At 42.4% G+C, this 19,812-nt stretch overlaps 1 protein-coding gene across 2 annotated transcripts; it reads left to right on the forward strand.

Moving 5' to 3' along the window:
* The first annotated feature begins 4,794 nt into the window (after positions 1 to 4,794).
* On the forward strand, positions 4,795 to 19,566 carry LOC110090477 (zinc-binding protein A33). 2 transcript variants are annotated; one of them, XM_072989118.2, is made up of 7 exons: positions 4,795 to 5,375; positions 9,238 to 9,859; positions 11,185 to 11,280; positions 12,177 to 12,410; positions 15,012 to 15,034; positions 16,324 to 16,673; positions 16,911 to 19,566. In XM_072989118.2, the coding sequence occupies exons 2-7, from the start codon at positions 9,434 to 9,436 to the stop codon at positions 17,432 to 17,434; spliced, it is 1,653 nt and encodes a 550-aa protein (XP_072845219.2). In that variant the 5' UTR covers positions 4,795 to 5,375; positions 9,238 to 9,433; the 3' UTR covers positions 17,435 to 19,566. The 2 variants fall into 2 exon arrangements, with proteins under 2 accessions (XP_072845219.2, XP_078244819.1); XM_078388693.1 differs by lacking the exon at positions 4,795 to 5,375 and adding an exon at positions 5,875 to 6,069.
* The last annotated feature ends 246 nt before the right edge of the window (positions 19,567 to 19,812 follow it).

Here is a 19,812-nt window from a genome sequence, read left to right on the forward strand (position 1 = left end):
TGTTAGCATGAGAAACAAAAACAGTTTTGTTTTCTGTTCTGATTTAGGGATTGCAGAAGTTTAGTCATAGAATAAACTGTGAGGCACGGAAAAAGCCTGAATCATGCAGACAAATGGAAACTTCTTTATAAATCCATAGAGGCAAAGCAAAATGGAATTGAGTGAAAGGGTATGTTATTTCAGTTCAGACAATTATAATATCTACTATTGTGGGCAAGAATCCCATAGAAGAAATGGAGTAGCCCTCATAGTCAACAAAAGAGTGGGAAAAGCTGTACTGGGACACAATCTCAAAAATGATAGAATGATTTCAATACAAATCCAAGGCAGACCTTTCAACATCACAATAATGCAAGTTTATGCACCAACCACCGAGGTTGAAAAGGCTGAAATTGACCAATGCTATGAAGACTTACAACACCTTCTAGAACTGACACCAAAGAAAGATGTTCTTATAGGGGATTGGAATGCTAAAGCAGGGAGTCAAGAGATAAAAGGAACAACAGGGAAGTTTGGCCTTGGAGTTCAAAACGAAACAAGGCAAAGGCTAATACAGTTTTGTCATGAGAACAAGCTGGTCATCACAAACACTCTTTTCCAACAACACAAGAGGCAACTCTACACATGGACGTAACCAGATGGGCAATACCGGAATCAGATTGATTATGTTCCCTGCAGCCAAAGATGGAGAAGTTCTATACTGTACAGTCAGCAAAAACAAGACCTGGAGCTGATTGGGGCTCTGATCATCAGCTTCTTATAGCAAAACTAGAGTGGTCTTATAGGCCAGATGGGCGGGATATAAATAAAATAAAATAAAATAAAATAAAATAAAATAAAATAAAATAAAATAAAATAAAATAAAATAAAATAAAACTCGAGCTTAAACTGAAGAAAGTAGGAAAAACCACTGGGCCAGTCAGGTATAATCTAAACCAAATCCCTTATGAATACACAGTGGAAGTGAAGAGCAGATTTAAGGAACTAGATTTTGTGTACAGAGTGCCTGAAGATCTATGGATGGAGGCTCGTAACATTGTACAGGAAGCAGCAACAAAACCATCCCAAAGAAAAGGAAATACAAGAAAGCAAAGTGGCTGCCCGACAAGGCCTTACAAATAGCAGAGAAGAGAAGGGAAACGAAATGCAAGGGAGATAGGGAAAGTAATAGAAAAATTGAATGCAGACTTCCAAAGAATAGCAAGGAGAGACAAGAAGAGGGCCTTCTTAAATGAACAGTGCAACGAAATAGAGAAAATAATAGAAAGGGAAAAAACAGAGAGCAGTTCCAAGAAAATTGGAGATGTTAAAGGACCATTTTATGCAAAGATGTCCATGATAAAGGACCAAAATGGTAGGGACCTAACAGAAGCAGAAGACATCAAGAAGAGGTGGCAAGAATACAAAAAGGAATTATACCAGAAAGATCTGGATATCCTGGACAACCCAGATAGTGTAGTTGCTGACATTGAGCCAGATACCCTGGAGAGTGAAGTCAAGTGGGCCTTAGAAAGCATGCCTAACAACAGGTCCAGTGGAGGTGATGGCGTTCCAGTTGGACTATTTAAAATCTTAAAAGATGACGCTGTTCAGGTACTACACACAATATGCCAGCAAGTTTGGAAAACTCATCAGTGGCCAGAGGATTGGAAAAGATCAGTCTACATCCCAGTCTCAAAGAAGGGCAGTGCCAAAGAATGCTCCAACTACCCTACAATTGCACTCATTTTACGCTAGCAAGGTTATTCTCAAAATCCTCCAAGGCTTCAGCAGTATGTGGACCGAGAACTCCCAGAAGTACAAGCTGGATTTTGAAGGGGCATAGGAACTAGAGACCAAATTGCTAACATGTGCTGGATTATGGAGAAAGCCAGAGAATTCCAGAAAAACGTCCACTTCTGCTTCATTGACTATGCAAAAGCCTTTGACTGTGTGAACCACAGCAATCTATGGCAAGTTCTCAAAGAAATGGGAGTGCCTGACCACCTTGTCTATCTCCTGAGAAATCTATATGTGGGAAAGCAATCAATAGTTAGAACTGAATATGGAACAACTAATTGGTTCAAAATTGGGAAAGGAGTATGACAAGGCTGTATATTATCTCCCTGCTTATTTAACTTATATGCAGAATACATAATGCGAAAGGCAAGACTGGATAAATCCCAAGCCGGAATCAAGATTGCTGGGAGAAATATCAACAACCTCAGATATGCAGGCGATACCACTCTGATAGCAAAAAGTGAGGAGGAATTAAAAAACCTCTTAGTGAGGGTGAAAGAGGACAGCACAAAAAATTGTCTGAAGCTCAACATCAAAAAAACTAAGATCATGGCCACTGGTCCCATCATCTCCTGGCAAACAGAAGGGGAAGATATGGAGGCAGTGACAGAATTTACTTTCTTGAGCTCCATGACCCCCTCACCACTGCAGGAGTATACCGGATACCTTGCAGTTGTGGACAGGTATATATTGGAACCACAAAACACAGCATTTACACCAGAATCAAAGAACATGAGAGACACTGCAGACTAAAACAACTGGAAAAATCAGCAGTAGCTGAACATGCCCTAAAATAAGCTGGACATGAAATTCTATTTCAAAAGTACTGGACAACACCAGCAATCATTATGTTAGACTGCACAGGGAAGCCATTGAAATCCATAAACATCAGCATAGCTTCAACAAAAAAGAGGAAAGTCTGAAACTGAATAAGGTCTGGCTTCCATCAATGGAAAATACAGCCTGCAGAAGGTCAATGAACTCTATCCAGCCACAAGGACCAGGGATCATTGCACAAAAGAGACCAGCTAAAGACACCCATCCACCACAATGACAGATAATCTCTCCCACTTATCACAACAATACATCCACAACAAAAGCACACTGATCACCCTATCTCCTGAAAAGGACAAAAGCTGTTCCCATAGCTATAAATACTCAACTATCCAACAAACAGCAACAGAGCATGCACAGAGTTCCGACTCCTGTTCTCTGAAGATGCCAGCCACAGAGACTGGCGAAATGTCAGGAAGAACAACCTTCAGAACACGGCCAAAGAGCCTGAAAAACCTACAACAACCATCAGATCCCGGCCGTGAAAGCCTTCGAGAATGCAAATCATAAATTTGTCCATCATAGGCAACCAGACTTTGCAGGCATAGAATCATAGGATGATTGAGTTGGAAGGTGCCTAATAGACCATCAAGTCCAACCTCTCCTGATCAGTGCAGGACTCCGAATCAAAGCAGATCTGACAGACGGTTGTCCACTTTTCTCTTGAATGTCTCTATCGTTGGAGCGCTTACCACCTCCCAAGGTAATTGGTTCCATTGTCGTACTGCTCTAACAATTAAGAACTTTTTCCTGATATTCAGCCTAAATCTGTCTTCCTGTTCTTGAGCCCATTTTTGTCTGTCCTGCACTCTGGGATAATCGACAACAGATCCTGACCCTCCTGTGTACCACTATCTTTCAAGTCACCTGGTCTCTATTGGCCTCTCCTGAGTGAGATGCTTCATCATTCTGTTTGAAACACAAAAATCATTCTCAGTTCTGCATCAGTCTGAGTGCATTGGCATATGCAGTTCAGTGCAAATCTCCCCCCCCCCTTTTAAAAGCGATATAAGTGAGGATGAATGTGGTTTAGTAGCTAGAACATCAAGCACGGAGGCAGGAAATCTGGATTCAAATCCCCACTTCTCTCTCTCTCTCTCTCTCTCTCTCTGTGTGTGTGTGTGTGTGTGTGTGTGTGTGTGTGTGTGTGTGTGTGTGTGTGTGTTGTAATGTTAGTTTTGTGGATCACTGTTCAAACTCTCAGACAAGTGGACTGTGATCCATGAAAGCTTAGTGAAATAAACCAGTCAATCTTTAAGGTGCCACAACTGTTTCGTTTTTTTATCTGGCTGGCATCACTTCTCTCCAGCTTTCTGCTCTGATCGGATGCCAAGGAGTGGCTGCAGGGATGTTAGGACCCATTGTCTTCAAGCATGGTTCCCCCCCCCCCATGCTTTCCATGTTAGTGTTGCAGCAGATTAGTGCTATTATTGCTTGTGGGGAGGGGCAGACGGGTGAAGAGAAGTTGTTTTCTAATTGGCATTTTGTCAGATCACTGACAGTTTCTGCTGGAGCTCAATGCACAATTAAATATTGAATAGGTTACTGGCCAATTTTCCCCCCCTCTGAACAGGACAGATGCCTCTCTTTTAGTGAAGTTATTGCTGACAGCATCTCTTCTAAAAAGGCTCATCGGATTGGGCGGAAGAGTCACGATGGAAAGGCAGATGGTCATCCAAGATAGCAAACATATCCATAGCTTTCTGCCTCTACCACGCTGACTTCTGCAACACGATAGTGCAGTGATTTAGGTCTCTGGCCTCAGAGCCAGAGGTTGTGAGTTCGATTTCCCCACTGTGCCTCCTTGATGGGGACTCCATGATCCATAGGGGCCCTTCCAGCTCTGCAGTTCTAAGGTTGTTGTTTTTGTTTTCATTTGGACAGCTACAGCAATTTCTCCTGTGGAAATCAGCAGGGAATCAGTCTGAAAACTTGGAACCAAAGTGGGTTTTCTCTCCACTGTATAGTTGCACCCTGCAGCTGTCTTACTTTTGGGAACATCATGAAAAAACAAGGCTTCCTGGAAAGGGCATTAACACTGGGAAAAGTGGAAGGCAACAGGAAATGAGGAAGATCAAATGTGAGATGGATTGACTCCATAAATAAACCACAACCTTCATTTTGCAAGATGTGAGCAAGGGTGATCCTGATAGGATCTTTCAGAGGTCACTAATTCATGGGGGCACCATAGATGGGAAGTGTCTTGACAACACCTATCAAGAACAGCAGCAGCCAATAGCTCAGTGATTTAGGTCTCCGCCCGCAGAGCCAGAGGACTGGAGTTCGATTCCCCACTGTGCCTCCTTGACAGGGGCTTGATTTGATAATCCATAAGGTCCCTTCTAGTTCTGCAGTTCTAAGATTATTATAATTATTCCGCCAGCTCTGTCTCTCTCTTCCACCAGCCTGGAGGCTGCAGCGTTAAAAGACTCGAAAACTGCTGAGTCAAATTTGCTAGAATGCTGACGGTTTGCAGGGGAACAAAGTGCTGCATCACCTTATGCACGTGAGCCCGGCTGCAGTTTGCAGATATTAAGATCTGTTCTCCTCCCTCCTCCTCCCTGCTGCCTTGCCTGCACCGGGGAGGGAAGAGTGGGGCCGGCAAAGAGAGTTGAAGACAAAGACACTCCCAGGACACAGATGAGGAGATGCTTAGCCTAATGGAGAAGTCCTGATTTGATCCCCAATCAGGAGAGGGGAAAAAAAATCTGGGACAAGAAGGGGTACCACCACTCAGCTAGAGGAGAGGTTCAGCTGAAAGGGTAAGAGTGCCATTTATGCTTCCTTCACCCAGGATGTCTGCATGAGAGGGAACCTTGTGTTGCGTTCCATAAGAATGTCATCAACCCCCTGAGGCCACTTGGGGGTAGTTACAAACCTTACCTCCAGTACTTAACTTCCACTAGCAAGTCAAACCCCCCAGAATCAGTTGAACTTTCCTCTGAACAAACCTGCATAGGAATGATAAGATAAAGCTGTCATAAAGGCAAACACAGTACTGGAAGTTTAAAAAAAAAGCAATCACTTTTTTATTTTTTATTTTATTTTAAAAGCAATCACTTTAAAAGGGATTGGCTATTAAGTTCTTTTCAAAAGTAAGTTTTTGAATTTTGAGGAACAAAAAAATCTAGAAAGTTATAAATTTGCTTTAAGTGTATCATAATAAATGTTCCTTGAATGAGTGTGTGTGTGTGTGTGTGTGTGTGTCTGTCTCTGTGTTCTGTAATGCTTTTGTTGTATCTTCTACCAATTATAGGTTTTAAAAATATTTCTGAGGGTCCCTGTTACTGGCCGGTGACCTTGAAGTTCTATGAAGTGATTGTGCTCTGGTGTGTTACAGACACCTGAGAAGCTGGTTAGTGGGTTTCTTAAGCCACAAAGAACCCACCAGTAGATGGAATAAAACAGCTTGCACTCCCTTGTTGCCCTCTAGATGAGTTGGGACACACGAGACAGGTATTTTCATGCATGTGTGGAAAGGTTTCTTCTCTCACCTCACTCCCACCCACTCACCCATCCAAGTGATGCTGTACAAAATTGCCAGGGTAACCCTGAAGCAGTCTTACACTATTGATCAAGATGGTTGGAGATGATGGGGGAATCTACTCCGGCATGTCGCAAGGTTAGGAAAGTTGGACCAAAACAATTTTGCATTTTGTTTTGTTTCTGTTACACATGCTGAAATAGAATAATATGGCTGCAATCCTACATGTGAAGAAAAAATGTGGGTTTTTGGTTTCTTCTTTTGGGCTGTGTGTGTTTTTGTATTTTGTATTTTAAGAGCAGCATAAGAGCTAGCCACTGTAGGGAGCTGACATGTACTTATCCATGGTAACTTTACGGGGGTAGAATTTTTTGAGAGCCACCATGTACAGAACCTAACAAGCAGAGAGAGACTACCAGTCCCCCAACCCATTGTAGTTCCTATGGGCTTTAGCAAATTCCACCTGTTCTCTTCCTCTGGGATGTCCGCAGAGAAGAACATGCTGAGCTTCAGGTATGTGTGTGTGTGCGTGCTAAAATTCCTCTGATGACTTTGGCTATAGATCTCAAAATTCTGCCAGTGGAAATTCCTGGTGAGTTGTGGTACTGTAGGTGTAGCAGAAGAAGAAAAAAAATATCTGAAAATCCCATGCCAAGCCAACAGAGTGTGACAGAAGCAACTGCCAACATGAGGGAGTGATGAACAAATAGGGGACACTGGAATTGAGGGACAACAAGAACCAGAGCTTATGATCTTGTTTCTAGGGCCCAGAGTGGAATGAATGAATTAATAAATAAAGCTCTAGTCCTCCCAAATGGAGAAAATAAATAAATAAATAAATAAATAAATAAATAAATAAATAAATAAATAAATAAATAAATAAATAAATAAATAAATAAATAAATAAATAAATAAATAATAACTCTATTAAATTACAGGGCGTCTAATTAGTATTTCTTACTTGTATTGATCCTCGTTTCCATGTCACCCCCCCTACTGATAAGGACTTTCTTGTCAGTAATTAAGACACAAGGACTGGTGAGTAAGGTCTCCCCTTCCCTGGGATTACAAGTCTGTACCAAGCTCAGAGAAATTATGTTTGGACACTGATTGTAAAATGAAAGAGACAACTTCAAATCTCATGAGAAGAATGGTTTCCAAACTGTTGTTGGACGTCAGCTCTCCACACCCTTGGCCTGCCTACCTGCCTTCCCTATACTTATATGCCGCTTTTCCCCAAAGGATCCAAGGCATCTTATAGCATTTAAAAGAAACAAAGTTAAATGCCAAATAATAATTTATTACAATATTAAAAAAGCATTGAGCAACGATCACATTAAAACTAATAATAAGAACAATATTACAAACCTAAGTAAATGATGAGGACTAAGATTCTTGGGAGGGAAAGCTCAACAACCTTGGGGTCTTAGGTGTGGGAAGATTGTTGGCTGTCATTCAGTTCACCTCTTGAATATACCGTTTCCTTGAAAATAAGGCCTAAATTGAAAATAAGTCCTAGTATGATTTTTCATTTCATGAGAAGAGAAAACTCCCTGGAAAAGATCCTGATGTTGGGAAAGTGTGAAGGCAAGAGGAGAAGGGGACGACAGAGGACGAGATGGCTGGACAGTGTCATCAAAGCTACCAACATGAATTTGACCCAACTCCGGGAGGCAGTGGAAGACAGGGGGGCCTGGCGTGTTCTGATCCATGGGGTCACGAAGAGTCGGACACGACTTAATGACTAAACAACAGCAACAACACATAGCATAGTAGTCTGAATATCATGTCATGTTGTTATTCAATCATGTGTTCGCAGGCAGTTTCATAGGCTTCTGCAGTTTAGCCCACAGCACCAGAGGGCTGAGCGCCAAAGAATTGATGCTTTTGAATTGTGGTGCTGGAGGAGACTCTTGAGAGTCCCTTGGACTGCAAGGAGACCAAACTTATCCATTCTGAAGGAAATCAACCCTGTGTGCTCACTGGAAGGACAGATCCTGAAGCCGAGGCTCCAATACTTTGGCCATCTCATGAGAAGAGAAGACTCCCTGTAAAAGACCCTGATGTTGGGAAACTGTGAAGGCAAGAGGCGAAGGGGACAACAGAGGATGAGATGGCTGGACAGTGTCATCAAAGCGACCAACATGAATCTGACCCAACTCCGGGAGGCAGTGGAAGACAGGATGGCCTGGCGTGCTCTGGTCCATGGGGTCACAAAGAGTCGGACATGACTTAACGACTAAACAACAACAACAAATGATTTTTCAGGATGCTCATAAGGCCTACCATCCAAATAAGCCCTAGTTAAGTGAAACCCCACCCTCCACCCTTGTGCAGCAACCAAAAGAAGATGACCTGACTGTATTTGAATAAATGTAGACTTCTGTACATGCAAAATAAATAAATGAAACATTCCTGAAAATAAGCCCTAATGTGTTTTTGGAGCAAAAATTAATATAAAACCCTGTCTTATTTTCAGGGAAACATGGTAATAGGGAAACAACCTCAGAATTTCAAGTGAATTTTATTCTTGTTACCCAAGGACTTGTCAGACGCAATTTATAGCAACCCTAATAAGTTTAAATATCTCAAGATAAGTGAGATATTTAAGGAGTGGTCTCAGCATTTCTGCTCCCCCAAGTGAGTTTCCATGGCTGAGTGGGGATTTGAATCCAGGCCTCCTCAGTCACAATCTATCACTATGTCCAATACACCAGACGTTCCCAAGCCCCATTCCACAGAATGGTGCCAGTTCATGGCCGTAGCTGGACTGGGCTGTGGAAAGAGATCTCCCCTCCACCCCCGCATGCACGCCCCAACGCACAGCCCGTTTGCGCCTGCACGAGAGTGTGCATGCGCCCGCACAAGCGCTGCACCACCCTTTGCGCATGTGCACGAGTGCAGGGGGGGTGCCCCACTTTCCCCAGCCAGTCCACGGGGCTGAAAAAGGTTGGTGACCTCTATACCACACCACACTGGGTATCCTCTCCAGGGACATCTTGATGCAAATAAAAGCTCATCTATTTTACTCAGGATTTTCCATCTTTAACTTTAGGAGTCATTAACGTAATTATTATTTCAATTAACCTTGTTATTTCTATGACATCCTCATTTATGGGCCATTCGTTGTTTTGTTCCAGAGAAGAAAACTTAGAACAAGCTTGACAGGAGACAAGATATAACAGTTGTTTGGAGATTTCCCCCTCCACAAAAAAAGAGAGAGGACGTTTTCGCTCAGCAGAGTGAATTTTTTAAAAAAGGAAATCCACCGGGCCATCAGGTCAAGAGCAGGTCCTATCTGGAGAAAGCAGTGTGTCTCTCCTTTGATCGCTCAACATGGCATCCGTGAGAGAGGTATCAAGCTTCACCGAGGATCTGCTGTGTCCCATTTGCCTCTCTATCTTTCGGGACCCGCACATGTTGGAATGTGGCCACAGCTTTTGTGCCCCGTGCCTCGAACCCTGCATCCCCAAGGGTCAGAGGCGTGGGTTGTGCCCGGAGTGCCGGCGGCCCTTTGCCTTGCGCCGCATGGCCGTCAACCGAGCGCTCTGCAGCTTGGCAGAGAAGGCCCGGCTTCTCAAGCTGGATGAAGGCTCTCAACTGGGTGGGACTGGAGGCTGGTACTTCTGTGAGGAACATGAGGAGCCACTCAAGCTGTTTTGCAGCCAGGACGAGGGGCCGGTCTGTGTCATCTGCCGGGATTTACCTCAGCACCGGGGACATGACTTTCTGCCCATCAAAAATGCAGTTCAGGCTTATCAGGTGAGAGGCAAGCACCCTCTAGGTTCTGGGGAAAGGACGGAGGGTCCAGTTAGTTCCATAAGAAAGATTGAGAAGCTGGTCCTCTTCTGGAGCTATTATTATGGAGAAGACGGAGGACAGATATTCATGGACTGTGGAGGACTGTGTCTTGTCCCAAAATAATTTGTCCTCTGCGCATGAACCAGCGACCTCTGGTGGAGGAGAAAGATTCTCCTTAGTAGCTGTTCTGGGTTTTAGCTTTCCTTCCTAGGGATGCTACCCTGTTTCCTCGAAAATAAGACCTAACCTGAAAATAAGCCCTAGTATGATTTTTCAGGATGCTCGTAATATAAGCCCTACTCCAAAAAATAAGCCCCCGTTAAGTAAAACCCCGCCCTCTACCCTTGTGCAGCAACCAGAAGATGACATGACTGTATTTGAATAAATGTAGATTGTTGTACATTAAAAAATTAAAACATCCCCTGAAAATAAGCTCTAATGTGTTTTTTGGAGCAAAAATTAACATAAAACCCTGTCTTATTTTCGAGGAAACACGGTACGTAGCTCTCCCTTTTGTCATTCTGCTAATAAGCAATGATCTTTTAAAGACATATTTTTGTTAATTAGCTGGTGGCAAAGGAAGGGTTTCTAAACAGCTAGATGCTGTATTATTTTACTGACGTGCTTTTAAATCGTTTTCAATTTTAATTCAGATTTTGATATTAGAATTTACTGGATTGCATTTCAGTATTATAATTTGTACTTTTTTTTAAAAATGTGGCTGGTTTTTAATAGCTTACTCTGAACTTGCTGGGGTCTCAGATTTGGGAGAAAGGTGTGATATGAATAAAATAAATAAAGATGATGTTGCAGAGTATGTTTACTTTGGTAAATCTACCTCAGTCTGGTTTCAGTAGTATTATTTCAGGCTTCCATCATGTGAATAAAGAGATCATGTCTTAAGCATGTGGACAGTTTTGACATGTGAAACTCAGCAGTGACCTCCAGCAGTGCTGGGAACTAAAACAGACACATAGAATGCCTACAGTACATGTTTCCCTTGTATCCAAAGTATCATTGCTGTAAAATGTCCTCAAGTCACTCTTGGTGTGTGAAGTAAAAATAGATTAGGGGCAATTTAGGTCTTTATGTTTTACCTAAAGTTACACCATACAGAAAACTCACGATGAAGGAGGAAAGCCTGGGGCATGTGGTGGGGGTGAGGTGGAGTTTATATTTGTCTATATCAATATCTATATTTTAGACTTCATTTTTCACCCACTTTACCTGCCCTCCTCCAAACCATGTTAATCTTAAAGGATGTTGGGTAATCTCTTGTCTCAAAGGATCAGCTGAAGGCATCTTTAGAACCTCTTGAGGAAGGCCTCCGGCGTTTGAAAATGAGCCAGTGCCAGCAACAGGAAAACATTATAGAGTTGAAGGTGAGCTCAGGCAATGATGATGGGTTCATGGCGGATAGCTGACCTTTATTTCTGAATCTTCCTGCTTAACCCTCTTAACCCTAACCCTTACTCAAAATCCACTCCTGTGGGCATTGCTTCCCTCTATTTGTTATTCTTTGCCTGGTAGTTAACATTCAGGAATTGACATCTGGCCTTCTATCTATCTATCTATCTATCTATCTATCTATCTATCTATCTATCTATCTATCTATCTATCTATCTATCTATCTATCTATCTATCTATCTATCTATCTATCTATCTATCTATCTATCTATCTATCTATCTATCCATCCATCCATCCATCCATCCATCCATCCATCCATCCATCCATCCATCCATCCATCCATCCATCCATCCATCCATCCATCCATTTATTTATTTATTTATTTATTTATTTATTTATTTATTTATTTATTTATTTATTTATTTATTTATTTATTTATTTATTTATTTATTTATTTATTTATTTGTGATCAGTATCCAGACTGGTGCTGTTTGAAGCATCAGGAAAATGCCAAATGAAACCAAACGTGGGCACTGCCTCCTTACTTGTTTCGAGCCTGTTGTAACTGGGACGCCCCTGTTCTAGCATTTTATGGCCACCGAGCATGCTCAGTCTTCATACTGCTGTATCTGGTTCTCTTCCTTCACATCTCTTCCTCCACACAGCCCCGACTTAACTTTTGTAAAAGTTTTGAACTTTTGTAAATCCTTGTACCCTCCTCTTATGTGTGGATGGTGCTGTGTTGGTTACCTATATAGATCCTTAGGCCTCAGATTTCTACTACACTGAATAGTGCGTAGCATTGGAAGAGATGCAGTTCATATTTAGCAGAGTGAGACCTTCTCTCGTGATATATTCGTGCTCTCCTAGACGTGTTCTGAGTCCTTATCTGATCACGTGTCTGGGGAGTTTGTGAAGATGCACCAGCTGCTCAGTGAGAGAGAGCTGAGTTTAAAGGAGGCCCTGGAAAATCAGCGGGAGAAGAACTTGACCGAGATGGAAGCCAAGCTGAAGGAGCTGAACTGGAAAGTGGCCTCGTGGTCAGAAACCCTCTGCCGAGTGCGGACAGGACTGGAATGCAAGGATCACATCATTTTCCTTAAGGTGAGAGGGAGCTTGGGTTGAGGTATGCTTGGGGGGGGGGAAGATGATGAGAAAGGAAGAGAAGGGGAAAGGTGCTTAAGAGCAACACCCTAAAACTGGAGGAAGATGAGACTTTACATTCCCTCCAACCACACTGACTAATGCTACCAAATTCAATTTCAATTCTTCCTTTTAACTTAGCAAAGCACTTAAGATTCATCTCCCGCTGTGCTAATGTCAAACCTGTCGTGTTTCTCTCTAATTCTCTTCTCTTTCTGAAACAAGGAACCTACATTTTCCCTAAAGCTGATCCAGGTAATGGTGAATTTTATACTTTTAGAAATGGGGAACCAGCTGTAGCTTGCTTCCTTGCCGCAGCATTTCCAGGCCAAGCTTTCAGTCCTTGTGTAAACAGAATGTTGGACGGGTTGGCCTGCGGGCCAGAAAGAGTTGCCTGTAACGTAAGAAAAAGTCCCGCTAGATTCGGTTAGCTCTTTCTAGAAGAGGGAATCCTTTACGTACTGATGAAGTTTGATTGTCACAGACGGTTCTTTTTCTCTCCTTCCAGTGTGTTGGGCTGGATAGACTGATGGATTAGGACTCTGGCGACCAGGGTTCAAATCCCCACTTGGCCATGGAAACTCACTGGCGAGTGGAATTGGTAAACCACTCCCTTAACATCTCACTTACCTTGAAAGATAGGTTAGGATCACTCTAAGTCGGTTCCAACCCGACTGTACGAAATACACACAACAATAACGAAGGAAATATAAAGGAAATACAATAAATACATCAAGAAACATAAAATAATCAATAACTCAATTTTAATTGCATGTATCCAGCTACTACTTGTTCTCAGCAGTTATCAGGAGAGACACTTCCCTTTCTATCAAGCTGAGCACATGGTGCCAACTTCCTGAAGTTATTCCAGGTCAGTTCCTGGTATTAATCTAGGTCACTCATCTTTCCACCTTGCCTCCATGCTCCCCTCTTTTCTCTCGTCTTTCCTTCCACTAGATGGTTTCCTACTTACCCTTTTACTACCCCTCTACTGATGAACTCCTGTTAGCTCTCCCTGTTCATTCAAGAGAACATTAGATACCCATACTCTGGCATGGATTCCTACATTCATCAGGGAGGTGGACTCAATGGCCTTGAAGGCACCTTCCAACTCCACCGTTCAACCACATGTTATGAACAAGCTCATTAGGTACAGGCATATACTTCACTGACTCGGTTACCTAGCTGTGGAGCTAGGTTGGGAATCTGGTTTCCCACAATGCTTCCCAAGGGAAGAGCCAACCTGTGTAGCCTTAGGCCAGCTGCACAGAAGCACCTGTAGAGGAGGGGAATGTAAACCACGTCACAATACTCTGTACCCAGGAAACCCTGGAAAGCGTCATCACAAGTTGGAAACAATGTTACAGCAGAATATTATTATTATATTGCCAGTATGGTGGTTAATAAAGGTGAGAACACTGTCATTAAAAAAAGAAGTGGCAATGCCAATACAGTATCCTACAGTTGAAGATGCTGGGATTCAATGCACAGGAGTGTTTTTAATGTGGTTCAATACACAGGGATCCAAAGGCAAACCTCTAAGAGTGAACTCCCTCTCTTCCCGAGTGGGCCAAACTTGAAAAGTTTGTCTCAAAATCCAAACAAGCAGAATTTTCAGTTATAATGTTAAAAGGTTTGCACTAATATTCCTCTCACTGGTTGCTTCCAAGGTTAGGAAGCAGCACTTTAGGAAACCGAAAGCAAAGATTGGAGGTTTTTTTTAAATACTTCAGCTCCCAGAATTCTCTTAGCTAAAGTGAAATGACCCTGTTGGCTGGTGTATACTTAAAACTAGCTTTCCCCATCTTTGGCACAAAGGGTTAAAATTCTCTCCTAAGCTGCTTCTAGATGAAATGTTCATTACGCCTTTGCCCAAGACTTTTACTAGTAGACCTCAATCAATGATGTCTTCCATTTGTAACTGTTATAATTTTTTTGACAGCATCTTTGACCTTTATTCCACAGTGAAACCTTTAAGGAAGGAAAGATAGATTAAATGCATTATTCAGTATCAGGGTGTATTCGTTTTGCAAATCATGCATCAACGAAAACTGCACAGTATGCTGCTTATATACTGCCCCACAGCACTCAAAGCACTTTCTGTAAAATTGGTTTACAATTTTTAATCTTGGAGACTACACATTACCCCGCCCCCCCAATTTACCAACCTCAGAAGGATGGAAGGCTGAGTCAACCTCAAGCCACTACCTGTACCTGTCAGGATCGAACTTGAGTTGTGAGCAGAGTCTTGACTGCAGCAGTGCAGTTTAACCACTGCAACACGAGGCTCACGAGATTATTATAGGAATGAACCATCGCCGCTGCTCTTGGTGTGTTTGTTTTATCTTGCCTTACTGATTCGTTCCTTTCTTATTGTTTTCCATTTTGATTATTATTTACCTTTATTGCTAGATGGTGGTAGTTGTTTTATTTGTTTGTTAACCACTCAGAGTAGTGCTTTGCACTAGTCGGACGGTATATAAGTGGAACAAATGAACAAACAAACAAACAAACAAACAAATAATTTTCAGATGCTTTATTTTCCCCTTTCTTTTCCTTTAGGAGGCAAAGGAATTACTGGACAGGTGAGTAATGCTTGTTTTTTTAACTTAAGCAACAAGTGATGGAAGCCTGGGAAGCATACACTGCTCCTTTTTTAAAAAAGCAATTTGATATGCAGAATTCAGCAGGTGACGCTTTCCCAGAATGGAAATGAAACATTCGCTCACTCGCTCACTCCTTCGTTTTATTTATAGCCCAACTTTCTTACCTGAAACTTACAGTATCACGCGACATTCCTAATTTCATGGTTGATCATATTCTAGTAACTGTGGAGATCAAGTATCTATTGCTGAAAAGCTCTGCGATAGATTACGATTTGGGAGCCCTCGCTTATGAAAGGAGTCTTAACTGATGTATATCTTGTAACCCGGAACTGTGGAAAGCAGGAGTTTAGGGGCTAAATTTATTTGAGATTATGAGGTCGTACTGCCAGTTTCGCTGGTTCCTGAATCTAAACCAAAGTGTCGAGCTAATTTTGATCCATTCCCTGCCTTTCTCGCAGGGTGCTAAAACTTTGGCAGTCAGTTGGATGTGGTTCATTCACTGCTCCTTGTTCCAGTGCTGGGAAGGCAAGGGAAGAGCAAAGGGTGTGTGTGTGGATATTCCTTGCTCCTGTTGTCCTGTACCCCATTTGGGGGTGAAGCTTTGGAAACTGGGCAGGCTAACAGGGGAACCTCTGTGGGGCAGACTGGGGATCAGACTGAGCCGGATGAGGTCTGCAGAGCAAGGAATCCTTTTCCATGGTGTGATTCTAGCAGGAGAAATACAGCTGTTCCTGAATTTTGCCTTTCAAACGGTTACCGTATTTTTCTGTGTATAATACGCACCCATGTATAACCCCCCCCTCACTTTTCTAATCCAGAAATTCTTTCTTCACAAGAAAGCGGAGGGGGAAGGCAGTGATCAAAGCATTTTGATTCCTGCTTTCCCCCTCCACTTTCTTGCAAGGAAAGTGTTTTCCCCATCCAGTTTCCTCACAAGAAAGTGCTTTTCCCCTCCATTTTCTTTGCAAAAAGTGGAGGGGGAAAGCAGGGATCAAAGCGCTTTGAATCCTCCCCCTCCTTACTTCTGTGTATAAGATGACAGTAAATTTTTAATCTAATTATTTTAGAGAAATAGTATCGTCTTATACACAGAAAAATACGGTATTTCTTGCAATGCTAGTGGCACCTTGTGGCCACGTGAAACTCTGTTTGTTTCCCCACCGTGTTATATTAAAAAGACTTTAAAAAGATATTGCTCAGGATTGTGCCAGGGGATTGTACAAAATTCATCTCCAATGGCTGGTTCCTGGGGAGATCTTTTCTTGCAGGGTTCGTAAGGAACAAGGAACCCAGGTGGAAGAGGAGGAAGGACTAGAAGCTGAGGTGGTGGAAGAAGGGTTGGGAGCCAGCGGTGAAGACACAGATGAGTGTGAGAATGGGGTAGATGAGGGGCTGCTGGAAGACGATGAAGATGTTGATGAGGAAGAAGAGGAGGAGGAGGAGGAAGAGGAGGAAGAGGAGGAGGAAGAAGAAGAAGAGGAAGAAGAAGAGAAAGTGGAAGAGGAGGAAGAGAAGGAGGACGAAGATGGAGTGGTGCCAGTAGACTTGAACTTGGGCGAGTTCAAAGGTCCTCTGCAGTTCTATGCCTGGAAAGAGCTCTTAGGGGCAGTGCATCCAGGTAAGACCATTCATAATCCATTTTGGGAATGGGATCAAGTGTATCAAAGTTTTAAAAATCCTAAATAAGTTGATGTAAAATCTTAAATAAGTTGATGTAAAAGTCTATGAAATTCAGATTTTCTGAATTTTGACATTGAAGCCATTCTATGAGAGTTTGTTCTGCAAGTCAACTCTACAGAAAATATTTCTTCCTTTCACTGGTCCTTTCCCCCCCTCCCCCCCTTGCTCCCCACAGTCCCAGCATGCATCACTTTGGATTGCAACTCTGCTCATCCCAGCCTGATTCTCGTGGAGGAAGCCACCGGGGTCAAGTACAGCCCAGGCCGCCGTTTCTGGCGCCGAAAGCCAGAGCGCTTCACCTCCAGCCCTTGCGTGGTGGGGCGGAAGGGGTTCAGCAGCGGGCGGTTCTATTGGGAGATACGTGTTGGGGACAGCACAGGTTGGGTGGTCGGGGCAGCTAAAAAGTCGGTGAAACGCAAGAAGCACCTCAACTTTAAGCCCAAGGAAGGCATCTGGGCAATTGAGTTGAGGGCTGGACAGTACCAAGCCCTGAGTGAGCCCCGCAGCCCTATCTCAGTCTGCGGGCGGATGGATAAGGTTGGGGTCTACTTGGACTTTGAAGGTGGGCAGCTCTCTTTTTACAACAGCAGCAGCATGAACCACCTCTACACCTTCCAGGTCTCGTTCCATGAGGAACTGCTTCCCTTTCTCAGCACTCAAGGCAACCATCCCCTCTCTGTCTGTGACCTGGATCTCTAAGGCCGTATCTGCACCATCAAATTATTTCATCTCCATACAACTTTAACGGTCCTGATTCCATCCAAAGAAATTATGGGATTTGTTGTTTGGCAGACGAGCGGTGTTCCCTGGGAGTTATGGTTCTTCGGGAGGTTCCCTTTCTAGAGCCTAATGGATAACAAGACTATGACTCCCGGGAAGCACTTGCAGCTGCTTCCTTTATTTTGCAATAACAACAGGAGGCAAGGCCAGAGAAGGCAATGGAACCTCAGAGGTAGGCCCTGCTCCAGGTGAATGAAATGTAGGTAGTACCTCTAGGTGTGTCTTGGCAGGCTGAAAGTCCCAGAATTCTTCTTGACGAATTCTTGGAGAATTCTGGGCATTGCTGTCCAGAAACAAGAAATTGTACACTTCTAGTACTTCAGATTCTCTGCTAAATAACTCTAATGCGTTGCTTTGAACTACTACAGAGAACAAGAGTTCATAAAATTACAGATCTCAGAATTTTGAAGGATGGAATCATTGCAATAAAAATGGTAACAAATTGCTATAACTGTATATTTTCAATACACTCTCTTTTGCTCAAGTTGCAGGGGTTTTTAAAAGTCTGCTAAGATTAAGAAATAAAAACTATTAAATGTAGGTATTTTTATTTAAAAACATCGCCCAATGTTAGCTTGTCTTTGCACTGTTCATGGACAATGGACCTTTACAGCTTTGAAGCTGATTCAGCAAAGCTACTGTTGCCCATGTGAATTTGTTTTCCCCCTACCATGGTCATAATGGGGGTGGGTTCTCGAGTTATGGTTGCCAGCTTTTTGACTGGTCCCTTTTGCTTGTAACTTTTAACAGTGGCTTGATCCGCCGATACAAACGTGAGCCATTTTCAAGCTGCTGCTTCATTAAACTGTAGGACAAGCCAGATCTCCTCCATAAGTTGGCCATCCTGTCTGTAGATGGGGATTTTTGTGTGTGTGACAAAGCGAGCCTGGAGTAGCAAAGTAGAAAAGATGAAAAAGACAAACTGGGCAACTTCTGGATGGCCTCTTTAGAGATTCATAAAATTCGTGTCCTGTACACCTGATTTTACCAGGGAAAGCCATGACTTTGTAATTCCAAAGTTCTTGGGCATGCACATAGTTATTCAGAAGAGCAATATCTATACAGACATGTATTTTTAAAGCAACAAACAGCACTCCAGACACATTTGTCCTCGGTACAAGAAGGATGTTATTGATTACGCTCAGAGTGGTATCGACTTACCAGATGGGCGGGATATAAATCAAATAAATAAATAAATAAATAAATAAATAAATAAATAAATAAATAAATAAATAAAAACACATATTTATTAAAATGGTGACCAAATAAGGTGTCTGGCTGTGGAGCCAAAGGTTGGGAGTTTGATTCCTCATCCTTGATATGGTGCCTCCTTCCAGCTCTGCAGTTCTAAGATTAAAATAAGAACATCTTTTTGAACACCACTTTAATATTTCAGTTTTATTGTTATTCTAATACACATACAAGCCAGAATCCTATTAATTCATCCTGTTCTTAAGTCTACTGGAATAAATCTCAGTGGTGAACTGTCGCAAGTTACGTAATCGGTGTTTGCATTTGGTGTTGTACACCAGTTGAATGTGACTACAAATGCATATGTCAAATGCATATGTTATTTGTAGCCATATGTAGCCATGTGACTACAAATGCATATGTCAGTTTCCTAACTAGCAACAATTTGCCACTGGAATTTACATCATCAGACTGTATAGTGGTGTAATCCTATTGGATTCCGGCCACAGACGCACATTAGTTCATCGACAAGTGGTGCTACTTTTAAACCATCCGGCTCAAAGACCCATGCCTTGTTGTTCTATGTCTGATTTATTTGGAGAGATACAAAATGTATGCCAACAAATGTTTTAGTGAATAGAACTGTGTGCCTGTCAAACCCACCTCCTCCAGTTCTGTGCCAAAAATGCTAATGTCATAATGCATTTATGTCAACTATGATTAAACTGTATGTCTTTTCCTCCTTGAGTATATATGGTCTGAATGTTTAAAGATGCATTCCTAATTCATACACTTCTCCACTTAGCTGTAACTTTCAAGTGACCTCTCTCAATGGCAATAAATCAGTTTTCTGGGGAGCACAGCCACTCTCTTTTGTCTTATTAAGTTGATGTTTGACGTTGACTCTGCACATTTCCTGAGCCATTTTTTTGGCACACTTTTCATAATCGGAAATTACTAATCAGCACTTTTGTCAAATTGATATGCTTGCTTTCTAAAGTAACCCTAAGTCAGTGACTTCCAAATTTGTTCTCACAATGAATATACAGGAGCCGTTCAAATACTATCAGATTGGTAGAAATGAAAACACACAATTGTCTACTCCT

The sequence above is a fragment of the Pogona vitticeps genome, chromosome 2 (assembly GCF_051106095.1).
Source record: "Pogona vitticeps strain Pit_001003342236 chromosome 2, PviZW2.1, whole genome shotgun sequence".
Lineage (NCBI taxonomy): Eukaryota > Metazoa > Chordata > Lepidosauria > Squamata > Agamidae > Pogona > Pogona vitticeps.